Source organism: Gopherus evgoodei, chromosome 12 (genome assembly GCF_007399415.2).
Source record: "Gopherus evgoodei ecotype Sinaloan lineage chromosome 12, rGopEvg1_v1.p, whole genome shotgun sequence".
NCBI lineage: Eukaryota > Metazoa > Chordata > Testudines > Testudinidae > Gopherus > Gopherus evgoodei.
The window spans coordinates 26625748-26649383 of NC_044333.1; the positions used below are offsets into that span (position 1 = coordinate 26625748).

Consider the following 23636-nt stretch of genomic DNA (forward strand, 5'->3'; position numbering starts at 1 on the left):
CCTTTAAATAGCCCCCGGAGCCCTGCCACTACTCCAGGGCTCTGGGGGCTATTTAAAGTGCCCAGGACCCCCCTGCTTCTACCACCCCTGCCCATTAAATAGCCTCCAGAGCCCTGGTTTAGCGACAGTGGGGATCCAGGAGCTATTTACAGAGCTCAGGGCAGTAGAGGCAGCGGGAGCCCTGGCCCTTTAAATAATGCCCGGAGCCTCGCTGCCACTACCCCTACCCCAGGGCTCCAGCAGCAGGGCTCTGGCGGCAATTTAAAGTCGGGGGCTCCAGCCCTTTAAATTGCCTTCTAGGGAAGCCAGGCCACCCCGGTACAGCGTGCCGGCTCTTGCTGGTACGCTGTACCGGCTTACTTTCACCTCTGCTTCTAATGTAGTTATTTGTATGTAAGTACTGCAGTAATACATGTACTAATGTATGCAATATCACAGGTCTGACTCATTCTTTACACACACTAACACACAGCCCCAGCTCTAAAGACCTCACACTGTGTGAACGTCATTCTGTGAGTAGTCCTTACCTACAGGAGGAATAGATCATCTCAAATGAGTGTTGATAACACATTTATTCCACTCCACACAGTCATGATTTTTGGGTATGCCTCGTGTGTTTCACAAACCATTTCTCCTCAAAGAGTTTTTAGGGAGTTTAAAGCAATTGAATAGGGATTATTTCTTGCATCTTTCCACCTGCAAAGCCAGGTGCCTTAGTTACCATCAGGCTCACTGTGCACAGCACAGAGAGAGTAACAAACTCCTCTAAATATATTCTTAACAAGCTTTTTTTAATACATCGGAAGGTCACAGTTTTAAAGTCAGACCTATCAGGCTCTTCCAGGGTTAGACGTGAGCACTGGGTCCCATTGGAAAGCTGTAAAGTTGCTTTTCCCAACAGCCCTGAAGAGGTTGTGAAATGATGTGTTTTAAAGCCATGTAAGTATTTATGTATGCAAAGGCTGTCAGCGGCCCCGGGCTGAATCTTTCCCTATTCTTGGCCTCTGGCTGGGGTAATTTTGAGGTGAAGTTCTACATTTGGAAACAGAAAATGGAACAGACCCCTCCACTGTACTGGAGGCTGCCTGGCATCCTCAGGTTGTGGCTTGGCGGGTAGGCCCTGTTAGCCTGCACCTCTGGGCCACCTGCTCCTTGGCGCCTCACTACCTGCACCTCAGCAGACAGACCCACAGTGGAAGGAAGGGAGCTGCCCAGCCAAGAAGGCATTTTAAATAGAGATGGGGCAAAGAGCTATCGGGAGTCTTTTTATTCACCCGTGACAATGGCATTGGCTCCATTTGCCTCCAACTGAAATTGCTTGGCTCCTGCTCTGCTCCTTGCCCTAGTCTTTTTGATCCATGGAGTGGATTGGCTCTGGGCCAGAAAGGCATATCATGCTTCTAGGTCCAAGAAGACAGTGGGTGCACAGCAGCAAGGCAGGGAGACTCAAGCAGCAGTAACGGGGGGAGGAATGGCATTAGTGTGTGTGTTGGCGAGGCATTAACTGGATTGGGGTGAGGAATGAGCATCTGTGTGTGTTTGTCGAGGGGAGGATTTGCATTAATAATAGCTGACATATTGTGTGTGCAGTAACTGAAGAGGAAAGTGGGCACCAGTTTGTGTGTGTTTGTGTGTGTGTGAAGGGGAGGAGGGAATAGGACTGCTGCATTACTGAACTGGGGCAGCCTACGCAAGGGCTCCAAATGAGCAGAATATGTGACCCCTGTGCACTGTTGCATGTCTTGCTATAACTAACAGATGATAATGTTTTTAAAGTGTAAAACTTGTTTTCTCGGTGTGTGAATTCAGTTTTGCAATCTCGAAGAGGATGATTTTTGGGGAGGAAGGCTGCTACAACTCACAAAACTGGTTTAATTGACTCACATTGCTGAGAAAACACCCTTAAAACCAGGCTTTGCATTTAAAAAAAAACACTATAAAGAGTCAGTTATGGCGGAACATGCACTAAAACACAACTGTCATATTTTGGTCACTGGTCACACATTTTGATGACTTGTTACACACTGGATGTTTTGGAGGCTGGGTGGTATGAGATGCTTCTATGTTAGGTTGATTAAAAATTGGTGGTGGTTTGAAGCTGATGGGTGGGGTGTGTGTGTTGGAATGGCACAGCAAGTCCTTGGGAGATGTATCCATGGGCAGAGGGCAGATGTGGTCAAAAGTGCATAGTAGCTTCTGCAGTTTAATGAACAGCTACAGTACATTTGTGGTGACGGTATCAGCACACAGAGGATGTATACAATTTTACTTTCATTAGTTTGGTACAAGCGTGTGGGTCGCTGTGGTGGGATTGCGGAAGGACTACATTAAAATCGTCCATTGTTGTATGCAGTGTAGTTATAGCCATGTTGGTCCCAGTTATTAGAGAGCCAAGGTGAATGAGGTAATATATTTTACTGGACCACCTTCTGTTGGGGAGAGAGCCAAGCTTTAAGAGCTCTGTGTAAGCTTGTCTTTCACCAACAGAAGTTGGTGCAATAAAAGATACAATGTCACCCTGTCATAAACAGATAGCTAAGGGTTAATGTCTCTTTCACCTGGAAAGGAGTAACCTGAAACACCTGACGAGAGGACCAATCAGGAAACAAGACTTTTTCAAATCTGGGTGGAGGGAAGTTTTGGGGTGTGAGTTTTTTGTTCTTTGTCTTGTGTCTGACCCTCTCGGCTATGAGAGTGATTTTTCTATCTCCAGCTTTCTAATCTTCTGTTTCCAAGTTGTAAGTACAAAGATAGGAAGACCATAGGTTTATATTGTTTTCTTTTGTATTTACATGTGTGTAGTTGCTGGAATGTGTTAAATTGTATTCTTTTTGGATAAGGCTGTTTATTCATTTTTTTCTTTTAAGCAAATGACCCTGTATTTGTCACCTTAATACAGAGAGACCATTTTTATGTATTTTTCTTTCTTCTTATAAAGCTTTCTTTTTTAGACCTGTTGGAGTTTTTCTTTAGTGGGAATTCCAGGGAATTAAGTCTGCAACTCACCAGGGAATTGGTGGGAGGAAGAAGTCAGGGGGAAAATCTCTTTGTGTTAGATTTACTAAGCCTGACTTTGCATACCCTCTGGGTGAAGAGGGAAGTACTTGTGTTTCCAGAACTGGAAATGGGGAGGGTGGAGTCCCTCTCTTTAGATTCACGGAGCTTGCTTCTGTGTATCTCTCCAGGAACCCAGGGAGGGAACACCTGGAAGGGAGAAGGGGGGAGGGAATGGTTTATTCCCCTTTGTTGTAAGACTCAAGGAATTTGGGTCTTTGGGGTCCCCAGGGAAGGTTTTTTAGGGGACCAGAGTGCCCCAAAACACTCTAATTTTTTGGGTGGTGGCAGCAGTACCAGGTCCAAGCTGGTAACTAAGCTTGGAGGTTTTTATGCTAACACCCATATTTTGGACGCTAAGGTCCAAATCTGGGAAATATGTTATGACACACCCACCTTGTCTCTCAGCATTCTCAAGCTTGGCTCTATTTATCCCTTTACTTCCATAGTAAGACAGTATACATTTCATTTTACAGCCATCTAATTAATAGTACAACTGTACTAAGATGAGTCAGTGCCAGTTCTTGATATTATCTGCCAGTTCTATACCTTAACTAAACTTGAGATGGTGTGTAGGATTTGTCAAGAGCTCAGTTCACTGAGACCTCAGTCATGCCATGTATGCCAACTCACTTTTCTGCCTGAATCAGTGTCAAGGGTCTTGTTTGTTCTCCCCAGAGTTCACATACAGCCAGCGTTTAAATTGTTTTTTTAAATGTTAGTAACAAAAGTCACATTATTCTTGGTACTCTTGTTCCATTTATTTTGTAGAGTAAAATGTTTTACAACATTCAGGTTAAACAGAAATGTCAATAGCCTAGCAGTCTTAACTAGGGAAGGGTTGAACTGGCTTGAATAGAATAAAAACCAAACTGACCTTTAGAAAATGGAACCTGGTGTTGATGAAAAAGAGTGGTTAACATATTTTTCCTGGTTGTTTTCATTTTTGTGTTCCTTTGCACTTCCTGCTTTTCCCTGGGATTCAAAGTGGAAATACTCCACTGGACTGTGTTTGCATTCTACAGTGGCTACCCCGGGGGGTGGGGAAGTCAATGTGTACCACATCAGTGACATCCTACATACCTAGTCAAAGGACAGTGTAAAAGAAGAAAATGTCTTTTCTCCTTTTAAATAAGGGGAAAGGGGAAAATAGATGTCAAAAGGTGTAAAATTCTACAAAGGAGGGCCCCATCTGGCAAACACTGAAGGCATGTGCTTAACTTTACCATCATGAATAGCCCCATCAATTTCAATGGGACTACTTACAATAGTGAAGCTAAGCATGAATGTACGTGTTTGCAGGATTGGGCTTAAGTGCACAATGCCTAAAGTAGTGAGCATTCGGAGACATAATTTGATATTAGGAAGATGAAACTTGTGTCATTTGACATTAGCTGGGGACAGGGCCAGCTCCAGCTTTTTTGCTGCCCCAAGCGGTGAAGGGGAAAATAAAAAAGGATAAAGCCGAGATCGGCGGCACTTCGGCGGCAGCTCTAGCACGCTGCTTCGTTCTTTGGTGGCAATTCGGTGGCAGGTCCTTTGCTCCGAGAGGGTCTGAGGGACCCGCTGCTGAATTTCTGCTGAAGACCCGGACGTGCCGCCCCTTTCCGTTGGCTGCCCCAAGCACCTGCTTCCTTCCCTGGTGCCTGGAGCCGGCCCTGGTTGGGGACCAATAATATTCGTTAACATGGTATTCAGATTTTTGCATGCTCCTATTAGGGTGACCAGATGTCCCGATTTTATAGGGACAGTCCTGATTTTTGGGTCTTTTTCTTATATAGGCTCCTATTACCCACCCAACCTTGTCATGATTTTTCACACTTGCTGTTGTGATTGCCCTACCTCCTATGATCTTTTGTCTGGACATGCATGCTTCAAACTACTACAGTAGAACTTCAGTGTTACAAACACAGAGTTACGAACTGACTCGAAAACCACACATCTCATTTGGAAGCGGAAGTATGCAATCATGCAGCAGAGACCAAAAAAAAAAAAGGAAATATTGTGCAGTACAGTATTGTGTTAAACTTAAACTATTAAAAAAATAAGGGAAAAATTTAAAAAAAAGATTTGACATGGTAGGGAAACTTTCTGTGCTTTTTTCATTTACATTAAGGTGGTTAAAAGGCATTTTGCTTCTGCATAGTAAAGTTTCAGAGCTGTATTAAGACAATGTTCAGTTGTAAACTTTTGAAAGAAGAAACCTAAAGTTTTGTTACGTTACGAACATTTCGTGTACCCAGAAGCCTCCTACTGCAAGATAAACCCAAGAAAGAAACCAACACGACTCCACTGGCCATCACATACAGTCCCCAGATAAAACCCCTCCAACGCATCATCAGGGATCTACAACCCATCCTGGACCATGATCCCACACTTTCACAGGCCTTGGGTAGCAGGTCAGTCCTCACCCACAGACAATCTGCCAACCTGAAGCATATTCTCACCAGTAACTGCACACTGCACCACAGTAACTCTAACTCAGGAACCAATCCATGCAACAAACCTCGATGCCAACTCTGCCCACATATCTACACCAGCGATACCATCACAGGACGTAACCAGATCAGCCATACCATCACCGGTTCATTCACCTGCACGTCCACCAATGTAATATATGCCATCATATGCCAGCAATGCCCCTCGGCTATGTACATCGGCCAAACTGGACAGTCGCTACGGAAAAGGATAAATGGACATAAATCAGATATTAGGAATGGCAATATACAAAAACCTGTAGGAGAACACTTCAACCTCCCTGGCCACACAATAGCAAATCTTAAGGTGGCCATCCTGCAACAAAAAAACTTCAGGACCAGAGTTCAAAGAGAAACTGCTGAGCTTCAGTTCATCTGCAAATTTGACACCATCAGCTCAGGATTAAAGAGACTGTGAATGGCTTGCCAACTACAAAACCAGTTTCTCCTCCCTTGGTTTTCACACCTCAACTGCTAGAAGAGGGCCTCATCCTCCCTGATTGAACTAACTTCGTTATCTCCAGCCTGCTTCTTGCTTGCATATATATACCTGCCCCTGGAAATTTCCACTACATGCATCTGACGAAGTGGGTATTCACCCATGAAAGCTCATGCTCCAAAACTTCTGTTAGTCTATAAGGTGCCACAGGACTCTTTGTTGCTTGAACATTTCATAGTTATTGTACCTTTAAAAACATAGTCTGCACATGAGGTTTAATGTTGCATACATACAGAAAAATCCTTCTAAGCAAAAAAGGATGTACTTCTGGGAATGACTGTTATTGCAACATAATGAACTGGGATCATGGGAATTTATTACACATGCATCTCTCCTGAATGCTGCTGTTGTCCTCCCTGAAATAATTTGCAGAATCAGTTAATCGTTCATTTCCCGACTCCTCAGTTATAGCATTTTATGAAGCATTTCCTTTAATCCATTATTTTCTTAATTGCAGCACATTAAGATACAGTACAAAGCATTCCTGACTGGGGAAGAGGGTCATTGACCTTGAAGCATGCTTTAATCTATATTTCTCTGGCCTGGTTTCTGACAGAATGGTAATTTCATTCTTCTTTTAGCCTTCTCTTTGCCATCATCTTTTAAGAGATGATATTTTATTTATCAGAAGGAGAGGAAAGGTGGATGATTTCTGGTACATCCTTCCTTAGCAGGAGTGAATTTATTCTCCAAAGGAAAAATATCACTTTCTGATTTTAAAAATGCAGTGGATCTCTAGTGACCCCATTGACTCAAAATGTTGTAGTTGTTCTAAAGGGTGGGCGGAAGGAATCATTCCATGATTTTGTCAGGTCTTAGTCTAATGAGTATTAAGATAGGTTTTTTTGCCAAGGAAACACAAAAGAGCTTATTTAACTGGTTGTCATTCATAAATTATGATCTTCTCACTAGGAAGAGAAGAAGAGGGGTCTGCTAGCAGAATTTGTTAAGAAGCAAACAAACAAACTGATTAAAATAAGCTGGTGATGGGGGGAGAAGGGGTGCTTCAAAAAAGGATTAAAAATTTATGAAATATACAGGGCTCCTTGTTAGCTTACACTGGGCCAGATTCTCCACTCCAGTACATTGGCATAAACCCACTGAAGTTACTTGTGTCATATTAGTGTAACTTAGCTGGAGATCCACTCTTTTCTTTTAAAATCTAGTAAACAGAACCATACACCCATGCCTAGAAAATAATTCTGTTAAGAACATTAAGCTTAAAATAAAGGATGTCTGCATGATGTTGCTGCCTAATAAAGGAAAGCTGAATCTCAAATGAAAATGCCATGACTTCCTAAAATGAACATGAAAAGAAAAGCTGTAACGTGACTGATGCTAACCTGAGTGGTTTGGATGGTGATGGTGCTTCATCTGATTTTATAACGCCTGAGTATAAATAGCTGGATTTATAGGACCGTGGCTTGAAAATCAACGTCATTATTTCCTCTTGAGTGTTTCTTCTTAAAATTGGTATACAGTTTTGTTATGTGTAACTGTCATGAGGAAATGTTTGCAGCGTTATTGTAGCCATGTTGGTCCCAAGATATGAGAGAGACAAGGTAGGTGAGGTAGTATTTTTTTATTGGACCAGCGTCTGTTGGCCGCAGGGATAAGCTTTCGAGCTTCACTGAGCTCTTCCTCAGGTCTGGAGAAAATAACCCGAGTATTCAGACTAAATATAAAGCGGGACAGTGTTAAGCACATGGGGTCAAACAGGCTCTTGGAGATCACTCAAAATGAAGCGTACAGTTAAGAGATAGCAGGCAGTATGGTATGTTACAACTTGTAATGAGGTATAAAACCAGTGTCTCTGTTAAGTCCATGGCTTTTAGTGTTCAGCAAAATTATTAATTTAATTTCCCAGACTTGGCTTTTGAAGGTGTTGTGCAGGTTTCTGTTGAGGATAAGGACTGAGAGGTCAGATGCAGAGCGCTCACTTCATGAAAAATGTTCACCCCTGGATAGAGCTTTTCGTCTTTTATCAGTTTCCTGTGTGAATTCATTTGAGAGCATACGATTGTCTGGTTTCACCCACATACTTCTTGTTGGGCATTTGAGTTACTGCACAAGCTATAGGGGTTCTCAACCTTTTTCTTTCTTCCCCCCAACATGTTACAAAAACGTCACCTGTGCCAGAATAACTGGTTTTCTGCATATAAAAATCGGGGTAGCAAGCCAGGCAGTCACCTGGGCCCCCAAGAAGCTACATTGCTCAGGCTTCAGCTTCAGCTCCAGGTGGTGGAGCTCAGGGCCCTGGGCTTCAGCCCCATACAGTGGAGCTTCAGCTTTCTGCCCTGGGCCCCAGCGAGTCTAATGCTGGCCCTGCTTGGCGGCCCCCCATGAAACCTGTTCGCAGCCTCCCAGGGGCCCCAGACCTCTGGCTGAGAACCACTGAAGTACACCACAGGTTGTGATAGGCATGTGTAGGACTTATGGATCTTGAAAGGCATGTTGGGGAGGTATTGATCATCATAGGAAAGGAAATGTCAATTTGTGATAGCATTGCTCTTATCTATCAGTGGAACTTTTTATGCTATTGGACTGTGGATTTTTCCTAGTTGTTCATATTTTTAAATAGAGACAATCTACACCTGAGATGTCCGAGTGATTTAAAAAAATCTATTAAATGTATTTATCCTACTTTTAGTATCGGCTTCTATTTTGCTGGTGAGTTAGTAAGCATTAAAGTACTATTTTCTCAAATGCAAAGCAAGTTTTAAAAAAATCCACTCCGTATGGACAGATTTCAGGTGCTTGTGGAGTGCTGCATCCATTGGAAGTGCTGGCCATATTAAAAGTCACCCACCGCCTGTGCCACTTGATGTAAACCATAGCAGTTATGGATTCTGTGTCACCATCCACCTGATTTAATTTTCAAACTTTAGTCTATAATGAAGTCATGAAAGTCTATTTTATTTGAATAACTATTTGATCCCTTTCTGGAGATATCAGTATCCACTGACATAGCACCTGTAACATACACGTTTGTAATACACCCATGTTGCTTCTGCCCTCCCAGCTACAGCCTCATCATATCAACATCCATCTTTCTTTGAGATTCAATAATAATAGGTCAGGATTTTTAGTATGACTGGCCCTGAAGCAGGGAAAAAAAAAGGTGATAATTAACAGTGTCGTTATTCTGCCATTACCTCATTTCCAGCAAATCTACAACACCCTTCGATAGGAGATAGAGATATCTAGTAACACAGTCTCACTAATGCTAGACCCAGAAGTTGAGTGAAAGACAAACTGTAAACAAAGGAAAACTGTGAAGCAAGAGCAGGACACATAAGACTTCAATTAGAGGTGAATCAATGACTTGTCCTTCCAGTTCTGTTGATGGTTTCTGGGGATATGATGATCCTCTGACTTGAAAAGGTTGAATCATGATAGTGTGACTCTAATGCAATGCCATTGTCAGCATGCTATAAAGGTTTGGGAATGATGAGTGCCAGCCAATAAGGTGTTGAGATCTCTCAATCCATGTTGATTTCAACAAGAACTGATGGCACGCCCAGCCATGCAGTATTGAGGCTTGAGAAACCGATCCAGCGCTCACTAAAATCAATGGGTATTTCTACTGGCAGTCAGCTCAACTTCTCAATAAGCTGGCCACATATGCATGACACAGTTGGCTTTAACCAAACAGAAAATTGTCCTTTAAAGAATACTGACTCTCTTTTCTAGAACTGTGAGAAACTGGCTATCTCCTCTGAGTGAATATGCTTTTGGAAAGCTTAATTGAAGTCAAATAAAAAGGTGGCGTGAAGCTGCGCTCTCACTCTAGTAGAGAAGAGACTAATTAGCTCTTCTGGGCTGGTTTAGCACTAATCAGACACACCTGTAAGACTTGCACTGCCCGGAAGGCGGAGAGCTTAAAGAGGGACACACTCCTCTGGGGAGAGGGGTTTGAACTGGAAGATTTTTGTACTGCAGGGACTGCTGACCCTCTGAACCAGATCAGCTAAGAGGGAGACAGCTGTAGGCCTTACTGCCCCTGAAATGGCATGGATCAGCTATAAGCAGGCACCCCAAGAGGAGGGGCTGGAGGCAAACTCTAATTAAAGACACTGTACTAGCTGATAATCCAAGCTCCAAAGGGGTAACCACAAAGGACTGCCCTAAGGAACAGACCACCTTTGCCTTTCTTTTACTCTGATTTACCCCATCTCTCGAGGGAAAGAGAGACTAGGACCTTTCTTTGTTTGTTTGTTTGGAAAACCCTGTGTATGCTACAAATGGGATGGACATTACAAACAACCTGAATTGGGGTCTGGTAGAGACTTGGGGAGCCCTAATCCTCACAGGCAGGAAAACAGACACTTGAAAGAAAAATAAACCAGAAAAACAAAGAGCAGTTAAAAGCAGGGCAGTGTGGGAAAATGGCTGTTTCTTTAGCCTTTCTTTGGTAATGAGTCCCCTTCTTTTGACACTTGGTGTCTTTTTTTACAAAACAGTATTATAAACAGCAGCTGTTACAGATATTAAAGAACCCAGAGTATTCAGAGAAAAGGAACCTAAAGAGTGACAGAATCCATGAATGTTAAGGGCAAGGGGAGGAGGCAACCTGCAAGTTAAACTCTGATCCTACTTACAGGAAATTGACTGTGAAACTTGGTGTTGTGGTAAGTGTGTGCACTGTCTCTAGATTCTGAGCTCCTCAGGGCAGGGATTGTACCTGATCTCTGTTCAGAAAGTGCTGACCACATCTTGGCAGTGACCAAAACCAAATAATGATGGTAATGCCCGTTTTAGATGGTCCAGGACTCTGAAGAGTATTAAGGTGTGGGAGGTGTGGGGCAAGCAGATACCTGAGTATGGGTTCTGTTCCCATCTCTGCAAAAGACTGGTCCTGTGTAAGTCACTTAACTTTTCTGTGCCTCTGTCCTCTCGTAGTTAATAGTCACCTAAAAAACAACTCTTCTCAAAAACTGAAGTTGACTGCAGACATTTTTCATTCAAGATGTAGTTAGAACAGTCATACTGACAAAGTACTGTACTTGGGATCCAGTCCTCCAATCCTGGAGGATGTGTGTAATATATTGGAGTCTAACAAATAATATTAGGCTTGTGTTTTCAGTGGGATTACTTGGATGAATAAAAGCTGCGGGACTGGGGCCTTACTTTGCAATATGCATGGAAGGGATAAAAAGTCTTGCAGAAAACAGTTGTGGCTCAGGGACATTGACAATTTTATAAAAATAAGGTATTAAATATTAAAGATTGTTTGTTTGTCAAATGAGAGCTTTTAAAAGGAATGGAAGCACATGCAAGCCAGTATCTTAACTAGATAAATTGCTATTTTGTATATTGTCATGCAGCTTTAAAATTACCAAAGCAATTAAAATAAATATGTTCCAAAGAAAATCAATCATTTTGTGATGAAAATTTTGTGTGACAAATTTCAGCCTGGAAAGAATTTTTTTGCATACAAATTATAAACCCTTGATAAGCAGTGTTTAGTGTGTGTCTGCATTACCATTATAAATGAGAGTGAAGCTATGGGCACTGCTACAGTAATCAAAACCAATTAAGAAAATTGTGCCTTCTTAAAATAATCCATTATGCATTAACCTCTATTAGAACTTCCAGGCCTCACATGGGGATATAAACATCCTAAGAGACACCAATATTCATTTTAATATATCATCACTGTGTTTGTTAGTGTCCTCTCATATCTGAGGACCACTGGAAAATAACCCACACTATGATGCATGAGTGTATAAAGTTCTGAATAGGCTCATGCTTCTAGGAGAGGGCTTTGATTTGATTAAGGTAAAAATGAGTTTTCCAGCAGGTGACAGAAATATCCAGTTTGGTAGGTATCCTGTTCTAGCCAGTGGAAAACCAAAGGAAAACTCAGCAAGGATTTTTTTCCTAGAAGGGTAACTATCTTACTTTTTTCAGTTCTGACTATCAAAGGCCTCTTAGCTTTATTGTGGCCATACTGCATAGTGCAATGGATTTCTGGCTAGAAAATCTTGGGGTGCTAGTGGGTTATGAGGTATTGCTGCTTTTAGTGCTGCAGCATATTCCATTTAATAATAGTTGGCACTTCTATGGTGCAGTTTTGAAAAACTGCTCAGTGTTATCAATATGATCAGAGTTAGGCAGTCACTGGAAATTTTACCATTGACTCAAACAGGAGCAGAGTTAGGCTGATTCTGAGTTTCGCACCCACAATGTGCCTTTTATCGCTGAATTTCAAACATTAATGACATCTCTCAGCATCTATTTGAGGTAGATATTATTAGACTCATTTTACAGAGGAAATTGTGAAACAGGCACAGGATCTGGTTCAAAGCCCACTGAAGTCACTGACTCACTTTCTGCACACCATTCATGATTTTATAGACCTCTATTATATCCCCCTTTAGTCATCTCTCTTTTTAAGCTGAACAGTCTTTGTCTTTTTAATTTGTCCTCATATGGAAGCTGTTCCACACCCCTTATTATTTTTGTTGCCCTTCTCTGTATCTTTTCCAATTCTTGTATATCTTTTCTGAGATGAGGTTACCAGAACTGTATGCAGTATTCAAGATGTGGGCATACCATGGATATATATAGTGGCCTTATGATATTTTCTCTCATTATATATCCCTTTTCTAATGGTTATTAACATGGTTAGCCAGGGCCAGCTCCAGGTGCCAGCGCAGGAAGCAGGTGCCTGGCGTGGCCAATGGAAAGGGGCAGCACGTCCAGGTCTTCGGTGGCAACTCAGCAGCGAGTCCCTCTAGGATGGAAGGACTGGCCACCGAATTGCTGCTGAAGAATGAAGCAGCATGGTAGAGCAGCCACTGAAGTGCTGCCAATCGCGGCTTTATCTTCTCCCCTCCCTCCCTTCGCCACTTGGGGCGGCAAAAAAAACTGGCGCCGGCACTGTGCCTTTTCAACTGCTGCAACATGCTGCAAATTCATATTATGGTGATGGGTGACCTCTGGAAAAGGGCTGGATCTTGCATTTTATCCTGATGGTGTTTGGTTATGTTTCTTTTTTTGTAACTCTTGTGGAATAGAATTCCATGCTCTGGATTCTTTGTGTCAGATGGCACAGATCTTTTTTCTCAGCACTAATGGCTAGCGTTCTTGGAAGTAAGTATCGTGCTTTCTTTTGTAACAGAGGCTTCAAATGTTTCAGGATGACATAACACCATATAAAACTGCCCCAGCATTGTAAAACTTATTTGTATATGATAGGAACAGGATATGAAGTGAATCCAAGTACCATTCTGATTCTTTCATTTAAGACCTGTCAATTTTTTTTCTTCTCACGTAAAATCAATTTGACAGACGTTCACACAGATCTCAGATTCATTAGCAAGTCATTACATCTCCTAAAGGGATGTTTATGGATATGAGCACTATATATTTAGGGCTGTCAAGACAAATTGACCAAACTGAGTGTGGCAGGACTATGACAAAACCGAGTGCCTGGTATTCCTCTAAATCTAATCTAAGAAATGATTAGAAAAAGCATCTATAGTGATAATCAAATTGAGCCCTAAATGAGATTTGAAGCTCAGACATCAAAGCAATTAAATTATTAACATCCCAAGGCATTTTTCATAAATTTCCCAATTAGAGGTTATATAAATAGTATTCTTCACTGGACATCCTACAGGTGCAAGGATATTTCGCGTCCTAGGCAAAACTTCCACCTTGCGCCCCCCCCCCTGCGCCCCTGCCCTGAGGCGCCCTCCCCCCCCGCAGCAGGTCCCCCCCTCTGCCCTGAGGCACCCCCCTTGCGGCAGCTCCCCACCATCTGCCCTGCCCCCCTGCCCCAGCTCACCCCTGCTCCGAGCATGAGCACCCTGAGCACGCCATCGCTGCTTCATGTCTCCCGCCTCCCAGGCTTGCGGTGCCTAAGCTGATTGGCACCGCAAGCCTGGGAGGTGGGAGAATTGAAGCAGCTTACTCCCCACCTCCTCCTGAGCATGCAGTGGAGGCGGGGCAGAGGTGAGCTGGGACGGGGAGTTCCCCTGCATGCCGGGCCCCCCACCTTACTTGCTGCAGGCGGCCCTGTCCCAGCTCCTCTGCCCCAGCTCCCTCCACCTAAATGCTGGCAGCGACTGGGGCGGCTGAAGATTTGGCCGCCACGGTTGTTGCTAAAGAAAATGGCACCTCCCAAATCCCAGCACCCTAGGCGACTGCCTAGGTGGCCTAAATGGTTGCACTGGCCCTGAGCAAAGTGTAGATTGATTTTTGTGGACTGTTCCCGTAGGAAATCTAGAGTGTTGTGCTCTTCACTGCTCAGTTTGAGCTGAGATATCAAGTGGAATTTTTGTCTTTCTGTGAAAGACATTCATGAGATGTAGAGGAAGGTCAAATTGCATATAGAGGTATCTCTGTTCTGTTTGTTCCCTACTAATGCTCCTCTTCTGATCTTGAGCTAAATATACAATGCCAGATACTCTTCTGCATCACGACAGCTTTGTGCTGCCTGAGCTGGCCACAGGAGGATCTCTTATGCAGTGAGATTCTCAGGTTAGTTACTCTTATGCCATGCAGATGGCATAGTCAGGAGAAAGGGCATGGCTGGGCTGTCCCTCTGCCCTGGCAATCCTGAGTTATAGCTCTCAGGGGCTGTAGGCAGCTGTACAATTTTATTCCTACCTGCTTACATGCAAACACTTTTTTTACTTTTGTATTTAGTTGTAATTTTTCTTGGTTGCTCGGGGCATCTTTGTTTTTGGTTTAATTCCTCAAGATTCTTGTTTTCTTTGGCTGAATTAGTCTTGTTTTTTAGGGAAAGTTGTGCTCTGCTCACAAAGCAACCCTTTCCCTTGCCTCACGTAGAGGCTGTCTTCCCTCAGACTGGTGCAAATTACACTCAGGGCTGGCATTAAACTCGCTGGGGCTCAGGGCGGAAACTAAGGAGTGGGCCCCCACCCCACTGTGCCATGCAGGGCCCAAGCCTGAGCCATGCTCCACAGTTTGAAAACCTCTAATTAAATGTGATTTATTTCCACTTTTAGAAATTAAATTACTGTAATACTTGCGTTACATTTACCTACAGTGACTCTGTATGTTTGAAGCAACTTAGCTTCGTGGGCTTCTCCCTCCCCCCCGCGTGGCATGGGGCCCAGGGAAATTGTCCTGCTTGCTGCCCCGGTGCTAGTAGCACGGGCCAGATCGTGCAAAATCTTACTGAGATGAGCAGTCCCATCAGGGCTGGCTTTAGGCCAATTCCCTGGAATCGGGCCCCGCACCTTAGGCGCCTTTTTTAATTTTTAAAATTTTTTTACTCACCCGGCAGCAGTCCGGGTCTTCGGCATTTCAGTGGCGGGGTGTCTGTGGAAGACCTGGAGCGAGGGAAGGATCCTCCCGCCATCGAAGATCCAGACCGCTGCCAGGTATTCAAATTGGGCCCTGCAGTTCCTAAAGCTGGCCCCAAGTCCCATTGACTTCAATGGAACTATCTGCTTGGGTAAGGGCTTGTAGGATTGGTCCTCAGGGTATGCTTTCATATCTGAATAATGCTATGGCTTTACAAATTCACCTGGAGTACCAGAGAGCTTTTTTGTATAATCTGATTGCTGTGGATTTTGGAAGTCACATCTCTCCTACTTCAGGCACATCTGGATCCTGAGATGCTGTCCAGCTTTGGGATTACAAATGATGCACCATTGTAGAGGCTGTTAATTTCTCTTCCAGCTCATGATTGGTTAGCATAACACTTAGCCCTCCCCTAATTGCAGAAAAACAGGAAATCTATTTTATGTTCTTGGTTTTCTCCAACCAGACTACCTAATCCCACTCTCTCACTGGTTTAAGACCTGAGTACGAAACCTAGTGAAAATGATAGTCTGAAACAATTATAGTCACCCTTGGGCATGGAGTGGTTCCACTCTTGCTCCCAGGAATTTTTCAGATGGATGTTTTTAGCAAAAATAATATGCTCAAGAATGCTCAGTTCAGTGGCACCTGACATTTGGGGGTGACATAGCAGGACAAAACATTAGAACAACATTGTGAACTGAAACAAACTTTTCTGATGCTTGCCCAGGGCATTAGAACACCCACAGACTCTTATCGCTTCAGGTGTGTGCTAGGGAGGTTTTAATTTATCACTGCTGTTAATGCAATGATGCTTAATCTGGGCTGCCATTTATTTCTGTTCCTCGCCCCTTTTCCCTCATGCTTAGGCCACATCATCATTATTGATTTGTTGGTGTCCCAGATTAGTTTTACATGACATGTTCCTCTCTGAATTAGAAGGAGAAACTCCAGTAATTCAGCTAACCTGACATTTTGCTATACCTATTATTCAAAATTTTTATTTAGTACATAGCAAAGTGAGTGCTTAATATTTTTAAATTTTATTGGGACTTGCACAAGGACAAACAGTAAATAAAAGTTAGACCTAGAACTCTGTTCCCCTGGCTCGCAGGCCCAGCCCTAACCCAGTAGAACACAGCACCTCTCCGTACACAGAGAGAGCCCTCAATCCAAATCACAATAACTTGGCTGGTCCTAACACTCTACTAGTCACTTGAACATTATGCCATGTGGCCATGGTATAAAGGTAGCTATACTGAATCTTACTGTGGTGGGGTGGCTCCCCCTCACTGGTAGGTAAAGGGTTACAGCCACCTTGGGGAGGCTGTTTGGGAGGCAGCCAATGAGGAAAAGGCTTATAGTGCCAGCCTATCAGGAAAAGTTTTATTGGAACAGCCAGTCAGGGCCAGGTTGACCCATATAAGAGGGGCTGCCCAACAGTGCAGGGGCAGCCTCTCCCTGGAGTGCAAGGAAGAAGCACGGGTCACCTTAGATAGAGCAGTGCTGGGCAGGGTCAGGGAAGCAAGGTGGTGCTCCAGCCTGAGGACTGCCAGACTGGGGCTCCAGTACAAAGGACTGGGATGGCCAGGATGGCCAGCAGGAGGTGCTGCAGTGGTGAGTTGCACCTTGTCACACTTACCCATCATACTAATATTTTTGTATTCTGTATTGCAATCGTTTTGTGAACTGAAGTTTATACAGCAATATATAATACATTCAGTGGAAGCTTAAATGTCTCACTACATAATTCTCCACATTTTACTTTGAACCATCTGCTAAACTCTACTTTTCCTGAGATTTGGCCCCAACCATGTTGCTAAGATATAAAATTTAAATTTTTGAATATTTGTCAAAACTATTCAGTGTTTTCTGTCTTGAATATTTAACTACTGTGATAGCGAGACTGGGCCACACAACAGCTGCACTTTGTACAGCTCAGGACTGGGATAGGGAATGGGAAAGTGGTTTTAGCCACTTTTATGCCTCTCTGATGCTGGTCTATCAAGGTGCTGGCTGGTCCCTAAGTACAGTGCAGACTGTAGAGCACCCTGAGGGCTGCTCTAAATGATATAAAATTGCTCTTGGCCTCAGGAGCCCAAATGCAGCTGGGGATTGCCAAAGCTCAGAGATATTCTGGCCATGCACCCCTGTGCCAAAGGGATGGTGTAGAACTATTACGGCAACTGTGTGTCACCTGGCACTTCCCCTTATTCAAGGGATATCTTGAGCGGCCAGTTAAAAAGCTTTCTGGCAGTGGAGAATGGCACTTCCAATCTTGTGCAAACTATCTGCTAATAAAAAACACTCTTTTCCTAGGACTGAGCTGGTTCAAAATAAACAGCTAACCTTACACATGTAAGTTGTCCCATTGCTGTCAGTGGATATGCTTTGATCAGTAACCGTTTTCAGGAGTGGGCCCTAGAGCAATGTATACTTGTAAGTGGATTTATGTACAGTTCTGTGGATTTAGATGCAGGGTTCTGGTTGATTTCACACTTCTAGTCTAAGTGCTTTGAAAAAAACCTATCGGGGAAACAAAAATTTATTGCTTGGTATGGCTTTGAGATAGTTAATAGTTCCTTTGGAGGGATCAACAAATGGCAAAATGGGTGCCAGAGCCAGAAGAAATAGAGACCAACCACTGTAACACAGGTTTATGGGATAAAGCTGGCTGTTTGCTTCCCCCATAGCACAATCAGAGCAGGTAGCAAGTGCAGTGCCAGCAGGCAAAACATTGGTCAAATCATGTACTAATCATGGAGCTGTCTTGCACATCGATTGTATTGCTGTATGTCTACCTTTGTGTCTATTCACCTTATCTGTCTTCTGATATAGTGGTACCTATTTACCAGGTTCTTCTATATTTCCATTTTGTGGATTTGAGCCATGATCAGATATTTTCAGTAGCATTTTCTCTGCCATTGATCCAATTCTCTCCCATCTTGGAATGTGTCTGGTTAGTTCTGGTGGCCCCAACAACTCCCAGGAAGGTCTTCTCAACCACAATTTGAGGATATTGAGCTACTATACACAACAGGGTGGCCAAAACATTCTGTTTACAAGTTTTTATTTGTCCTTGTTAATTTTATTACCTTATACTAAAGACTATTATCCAAATATATTTATACTACTTCTTCTGGAGTACTTAAAAAGAGTATTTATTTACTTATGACTAGGTAACAGTCCCTTTTCACAGAGGCTTAGTCAGCAAAATACAAATATAATCACAACATTCTTTTGCAAAAAGAACTACCACTCCTGTACCTATAATAAGTAAATAACCATAAAAAGGGCTGGCAGAAACCCAGAAATGTGCTTACCATGGAGGTGAGTCAGGATACATGATATTGACCTGAGAGAGAGTCTCCATGTAGGAACCAAAGTCGAAAGCTGGTGGGAACTCCTCTGTGCAGGTGGATCTCAGTTCTCCAATTGAGCCACCGTAGGAGAAGCCATCTGGAGCTATAAAAAAAGCAATTAATACTGAGTCTTTTCTCCATAGTGGCTTCTCTACTGCTCTTTCATAATTTATACCTGTAATCCACAAATGAGACAGTAGGATTGTTGGTGTTTTGGGGCAAGCAGGTCTTAGGGAATTGTTTTATTTCCTTGTCAGGATGGCTGCCAACTAAATCCCAAGCTACTGTGTATCACGGTGTGGAGCTAGTAATATGCACCCCATGCAAATCCCCAAATTGTCAATGTCATCAGTGCTCTATCTAAATAGAATACAAGGTCTATATACAATCTCAAATGTTAGCACTGCTTCTTCATAACCACTGAAGATATTGGGAGCTGCATATATTCAGCACCTCTGAAAACCAGATCACTTCTATGTAGGTGCCTAAATAAGGGGTTAGGTGCCTAACTTTAGGCATCTGTGGGTATGTCTTACACTGAGGTGGAGGTATGACTGCAGAATAGGTAGACATATCTGAGCTAGCTTTGATCTAGCTAGCCTGAATAACAATAGCAGTGAAGCTGCAGCAGCACAGGGGTGGCTGCGTAAGTACACATCCGGGTCCTGACTGGGCTTGTAAAACCTGTGTGGCTGCCCATACTGCCATGGCTTGACTGCTATTGTTTGAACTAGATAGATCAAAGTAAGCATGAGTATGTCAACATGTGCTGCAGTCACACTTTTGATTGCGATGTGGACGTACCGTTAATTTAAGTCTTTAACACTAGGACTCACAGGGGAAAAGAAACTGGAAAACGGGAATGAGAAAAGAAAAGCTGCAGTCATTATGTGGCTCCCGCACAGATATCAGGAAACTGGTTCAAACAAGGTACAAGCAGGGAGTGCTGTGTAAAGGGGCATAGTCTTCCACTGGAAGCTTGCCTCTTTAGATTTTGGCACACCCTGGAGGTGTCAAGAGAGAAACTGCTGGCACCTTCTTCTCTGCAGTCAGTGTTAGGCTTGCCTGCACATGGGCTGTCCCTGAGACAGGAGTTAGTAGCATAAGGGAGAGAATACCACCACAGACTTCTCAGCTGCACCGCGTTGTGGTGTAGCTTTGGCATTGCCTCTGTTTCTCTAGCTGTGTCCCACAGGGCCAGAGGAGGAGCAGCAGTGGCTGGCTGGCTGAAGAAAGGGGAGATGATTCTCCTCCAGCAGTGCCAGGCTCCTGGCCCCTCTCCCTTTTTCTTCAAGCACCAGAGAGAGGCCCGTAGGGAGGGGAATCAGGGGCTGATGTTTTTGGTAGGGCAGGGGTGAGGCGATTAGTCTTGGAAGGGGAAGGGGAGCAGACAATGACATGCTGGTAGGCTTCACTGGCTGGCTGCCCTACACTTATGGAAAACAGTCTGTTCCTGAGCAGCTTGGGAGAAGAGAAGCTAGCAGCCAGCACCTCTGTGGGGACAGCGGCTGTGGAGCCTTGCAGATGGATGAGGATGGCTAAATGTAACTGGAATTGTAGGGGAGAGTTCATCTGGTCTGAATTAAGTTAAGTGTATTGGGGGCAACCTAGTGCCCAGAGAAGCCTAGTCAGGGACTCTTTTCCTAAAACCACCAGTGCCTAGACAGTAGCCCTCCTCCTCCTCCCCACACCTACTTCCATTGGTAACTGATTACACAACTCATTTGTTTAACTCCCACAGTAAGTAACTATACTTGTGTGTAATTTCAAAATGTACAATGCTAATGGCTTCCTAGAGATTTTGTAGGGAGATGCTTCATAAAACACTGTTTTGCATAATTGTAGTTTGAAAGTAAAAACAAAGGTGGGGGTTTCTTTTTTGGTAGGTAGTCAAATAAGGCTTGGGTTGAATAGGCAGCTCAGGTGAAAGGTCTCACAAAATGAAAAGTGAACACCAGGGTTGTAATTTGTAAATTTATGCGGTTATTCCTCCTGCTCTTGAAAGCTAATGCTGTGTTTCTTTTGGAGCATGGGGGTGTGTGGAAATAAAGGTGTAAAGTTTGAAGTGATGGCATCAGAGTAACATCTATAAAAATACCTACCACTGCAATCCATAGCATGAAGGGATCAGTGATAAAAGGTCAAATCAATTTTTAGGCAGAATGACCCACATATTTTTAATAATGAAGCGGCTGATCAATATAGTGAGCCAAGAAATACATAGCTATTGTTAAAGGCACCATGTTCTGTTGAAGGAGAGTTACTCAGAGCAATAAGGACTGACCTTAGCTTCAGAAAATGTATATAAATCAATGCACTAAAATAAGATGATGGAGGGGGAGGGAATAGTAGGTCTATGAGGGGCATGATTTTTAAGCTGTTTTCCTGTCAATATTGCCTAATGCATACCTAGCCTTATCTAGAAAACCAGGCATCTGTAAGGACACTGCTTAACCACTAGCTTAGGAGACACCAGGGTGTCATTAAAAAATTCTGGTACGAATGTGAAGGGTGAGGTAGAGTGAAAATGAATGGATTGTGTTAGGTATAAATGGGATAAGTCTTGTTACAGAGGGAGGTAAACTCTGTAAGATTCCCCTTGGGGTGTCTTTTCCAGACTCTTCTGTTAAGGGAATAGTGTTTGCAGGTGGTCTATGCACCTATCCAAGACCCCCTGCAGCTTTTCTTGGCAGCTCAGCTCATGTGGCAGCTAGAACTAAGGGAGTTCCTAGGGGACTAAGTAGGAAATTGAATACAATAGCAAGTCTCCAGTGCCATGATGCTTCCACCCCATAGCTCCACCTCCAGCCCTCCCCTTTGTGAACAGAAGGGACAAAATCAATCTAATAAAGGACTTCTGTGTTCTTTCCCCAGCTCTGATCTCCCTTCTTTCCCCAGCTCAAGATCTCCCTTCTTGTCCTGTAAGAGTTACTAGGAAAGCTAGTCACAATTTCTTGTACAGTAGCATCATACACTGCAGGCAGAGCCTTCAAAATCTTCTGTAGCTTTCCTATGGCTTTTCTATATGAACAAAAATAACCAGGACAAATTGTCCCCGACTCCCTTAAGGAGCCAACAAGATGATGATTTTATTGCCTGTCTGGTTTTATGTCAGAGACATCATCCACAATGTGATTTTTTTTGCAGGTGATTACTCCACAACCAGGTGCACTTCATGAAATGTCAGCATTACTCAGAGGCAGGCTAGGCCTGTTCTTTAGTGAGCTGATAAGGGCAGTCATGTTTCACAGAGGCGGTTTAACTCACTGAAGTAGAAAAATAGTGTGGATAAAAATTCATTTGTGAATAAAAAGTAGCCACTGTGAACTGTGTGCCTGCCTCCCATTTGTTAAGATATTTATAAGGTGCACTGCAAAGTGGTTCCTTGCAATGATTACTCAGTCAGGGGCCAGATCTGCAGCTGATATCAACTAGCATAACTATATCAGAGCCGGTGGAACTATGCCAGTTTACACTGGTTGAGGATCTGGCCCTGGAGTCTGCGCTTAACTGTCAGCACCACTGCTTTGATATCAGATTTAAATTAGACTTTTCTTTACCACAAACACAGTCAGCAAATCTTCACAGCTATGGGTTACCCTGAGAAGACTTGTCTGAAACTCAAAATAGTGATGTAAACTTCCTAAAGGTGTTCTGAGTGGTAGCTAGAAAAGATAAGAATATAATTTGTGCCCTGTAACGAAGCAAATTGCCCTAGATCCATGAATTAGGGCTGTGACTGTAAATAGGGATCAATATTTTTTTCTTTTATTTTGAGGGAGGTCTCTGCCAGAGTAGTGATCTTTTTGGGTAGGGGTTGGGACACACTTCAAGTTGGGGACTGTTTGTGCCTTCCTCAAGCAGTTTTCATATGTCTGTACATTTTCAATTCATTTTTCAGGGTCATTTTAATAGGCTAACTTGTTACTGGTGGAACTCCACCAGGGATTAATTCAGGGCACCATGTTTACTATAGCTCTCCTATGCTTAGTAAACTTAGTCAGCCAAATTCACAGTGCTTCCTGGTGCTACCACTGGAGCCAATGGAAATGTGCCCAGATGCTATGGTAATGGCTGCTAAGGTAAAACCTTAAGATAGGCAGATGAGCACCACTGAGCTCAAGATTATTATTTTGATTTTTTTCTTAAAAGATGCTGCTAAGCCTTTCGTACAACTTAACACTTATTTTTAATAATAGCTTTTTTCTTTAGATTGTTGTTTTCTCTGGGGGCTTTGATGCCCCCCCCCCGTGTTGCTATGGAGCTGAAATATTAACATAGGCATTTTTGTTTAAACAGTGACAACTTCATCTTATATAATACACAGATATTTTGGCATTATAAGGTGTTGTATACCAGCTTTACTGATGATACAGTAACTGTACAGCTCAGGGATTAGTGCCCTAATTGTTGCAAAGCCAGAAAAAAGAGCAGAAAAAAATAGGTCTTACGAAAAGAGTAGACGTTGCTTGTAATTTATCTCCAATGGACTAAGGTTGGTTATTTATGTATTTTACTAAATACAGCAATTCTAAAAGAGGTGAAAAATGTGAATCTAAGATGGGGTCCAAAGACCTTGACAATTTTTGAATTATTTGAAGAAGCTGACTGTAGACACTCCTCTATTAAACACAGATAGAACGCAAAATGAATAACTATTAAAATAAAGATTGAATCCCCACTGATTTCAATGGGAGCTTTGTAAATTACCTCAGTAGGCTCAAGTTTTGGTCCAATGTACTTATAAGCAGCCTGAGAGGCATCCTCCAAACAAGGGTATATTTGTTTTTGGTAAGTGGCTTTTTCTCCAAATTATAATGTTTAGAGGTTTTTCTCCTTGTAAAATCATAAATGAACAACTCCTTGAGATTAACTAGAATTAAAAAATTAACTGTCTTATGACAAACTGCAAACTTGTGGGGCTAGATCCTTCGCTGGTGTAAACTGCCAGTGCACCATTTA

At 43.0% G+C, this 23636-nt stretch overlaps 1 protein-coding gene and 1 long non-coding RNA gene across 3 annotated transcripts in view; one reads left to right on the forward strand and one right to left on the reverse strand.

Moving 5' to 3' along the window:
• Positions 1-23636, forward strand: part of LOC115660659 — a 79313-nt gene that overhangs the window by 12002 nt on the left and 43675 nt on the right. The gene's annotated exons all lie outside the window — the stretch shown is intronic.
• The window catches only part of LOC115660653 (protein BEAN1-like), a 110484-nt gene that overhangs the window by 8273 nt on the left and 78575 nt on the right, over positions 1-23636 (reverse strand). For both annotated transcript variants that reach the window (XM_030582278.1, XM_030582277.1), the window contains one exon: positions 18636-18777. In XM_030582278.1, the coding sequence (XP_030438138.1) occupies positions 18636-18777 (142 nt within the window). The remainder of the gene's footprint in view (positions 1-18635; positions 18778-23636) is intronic.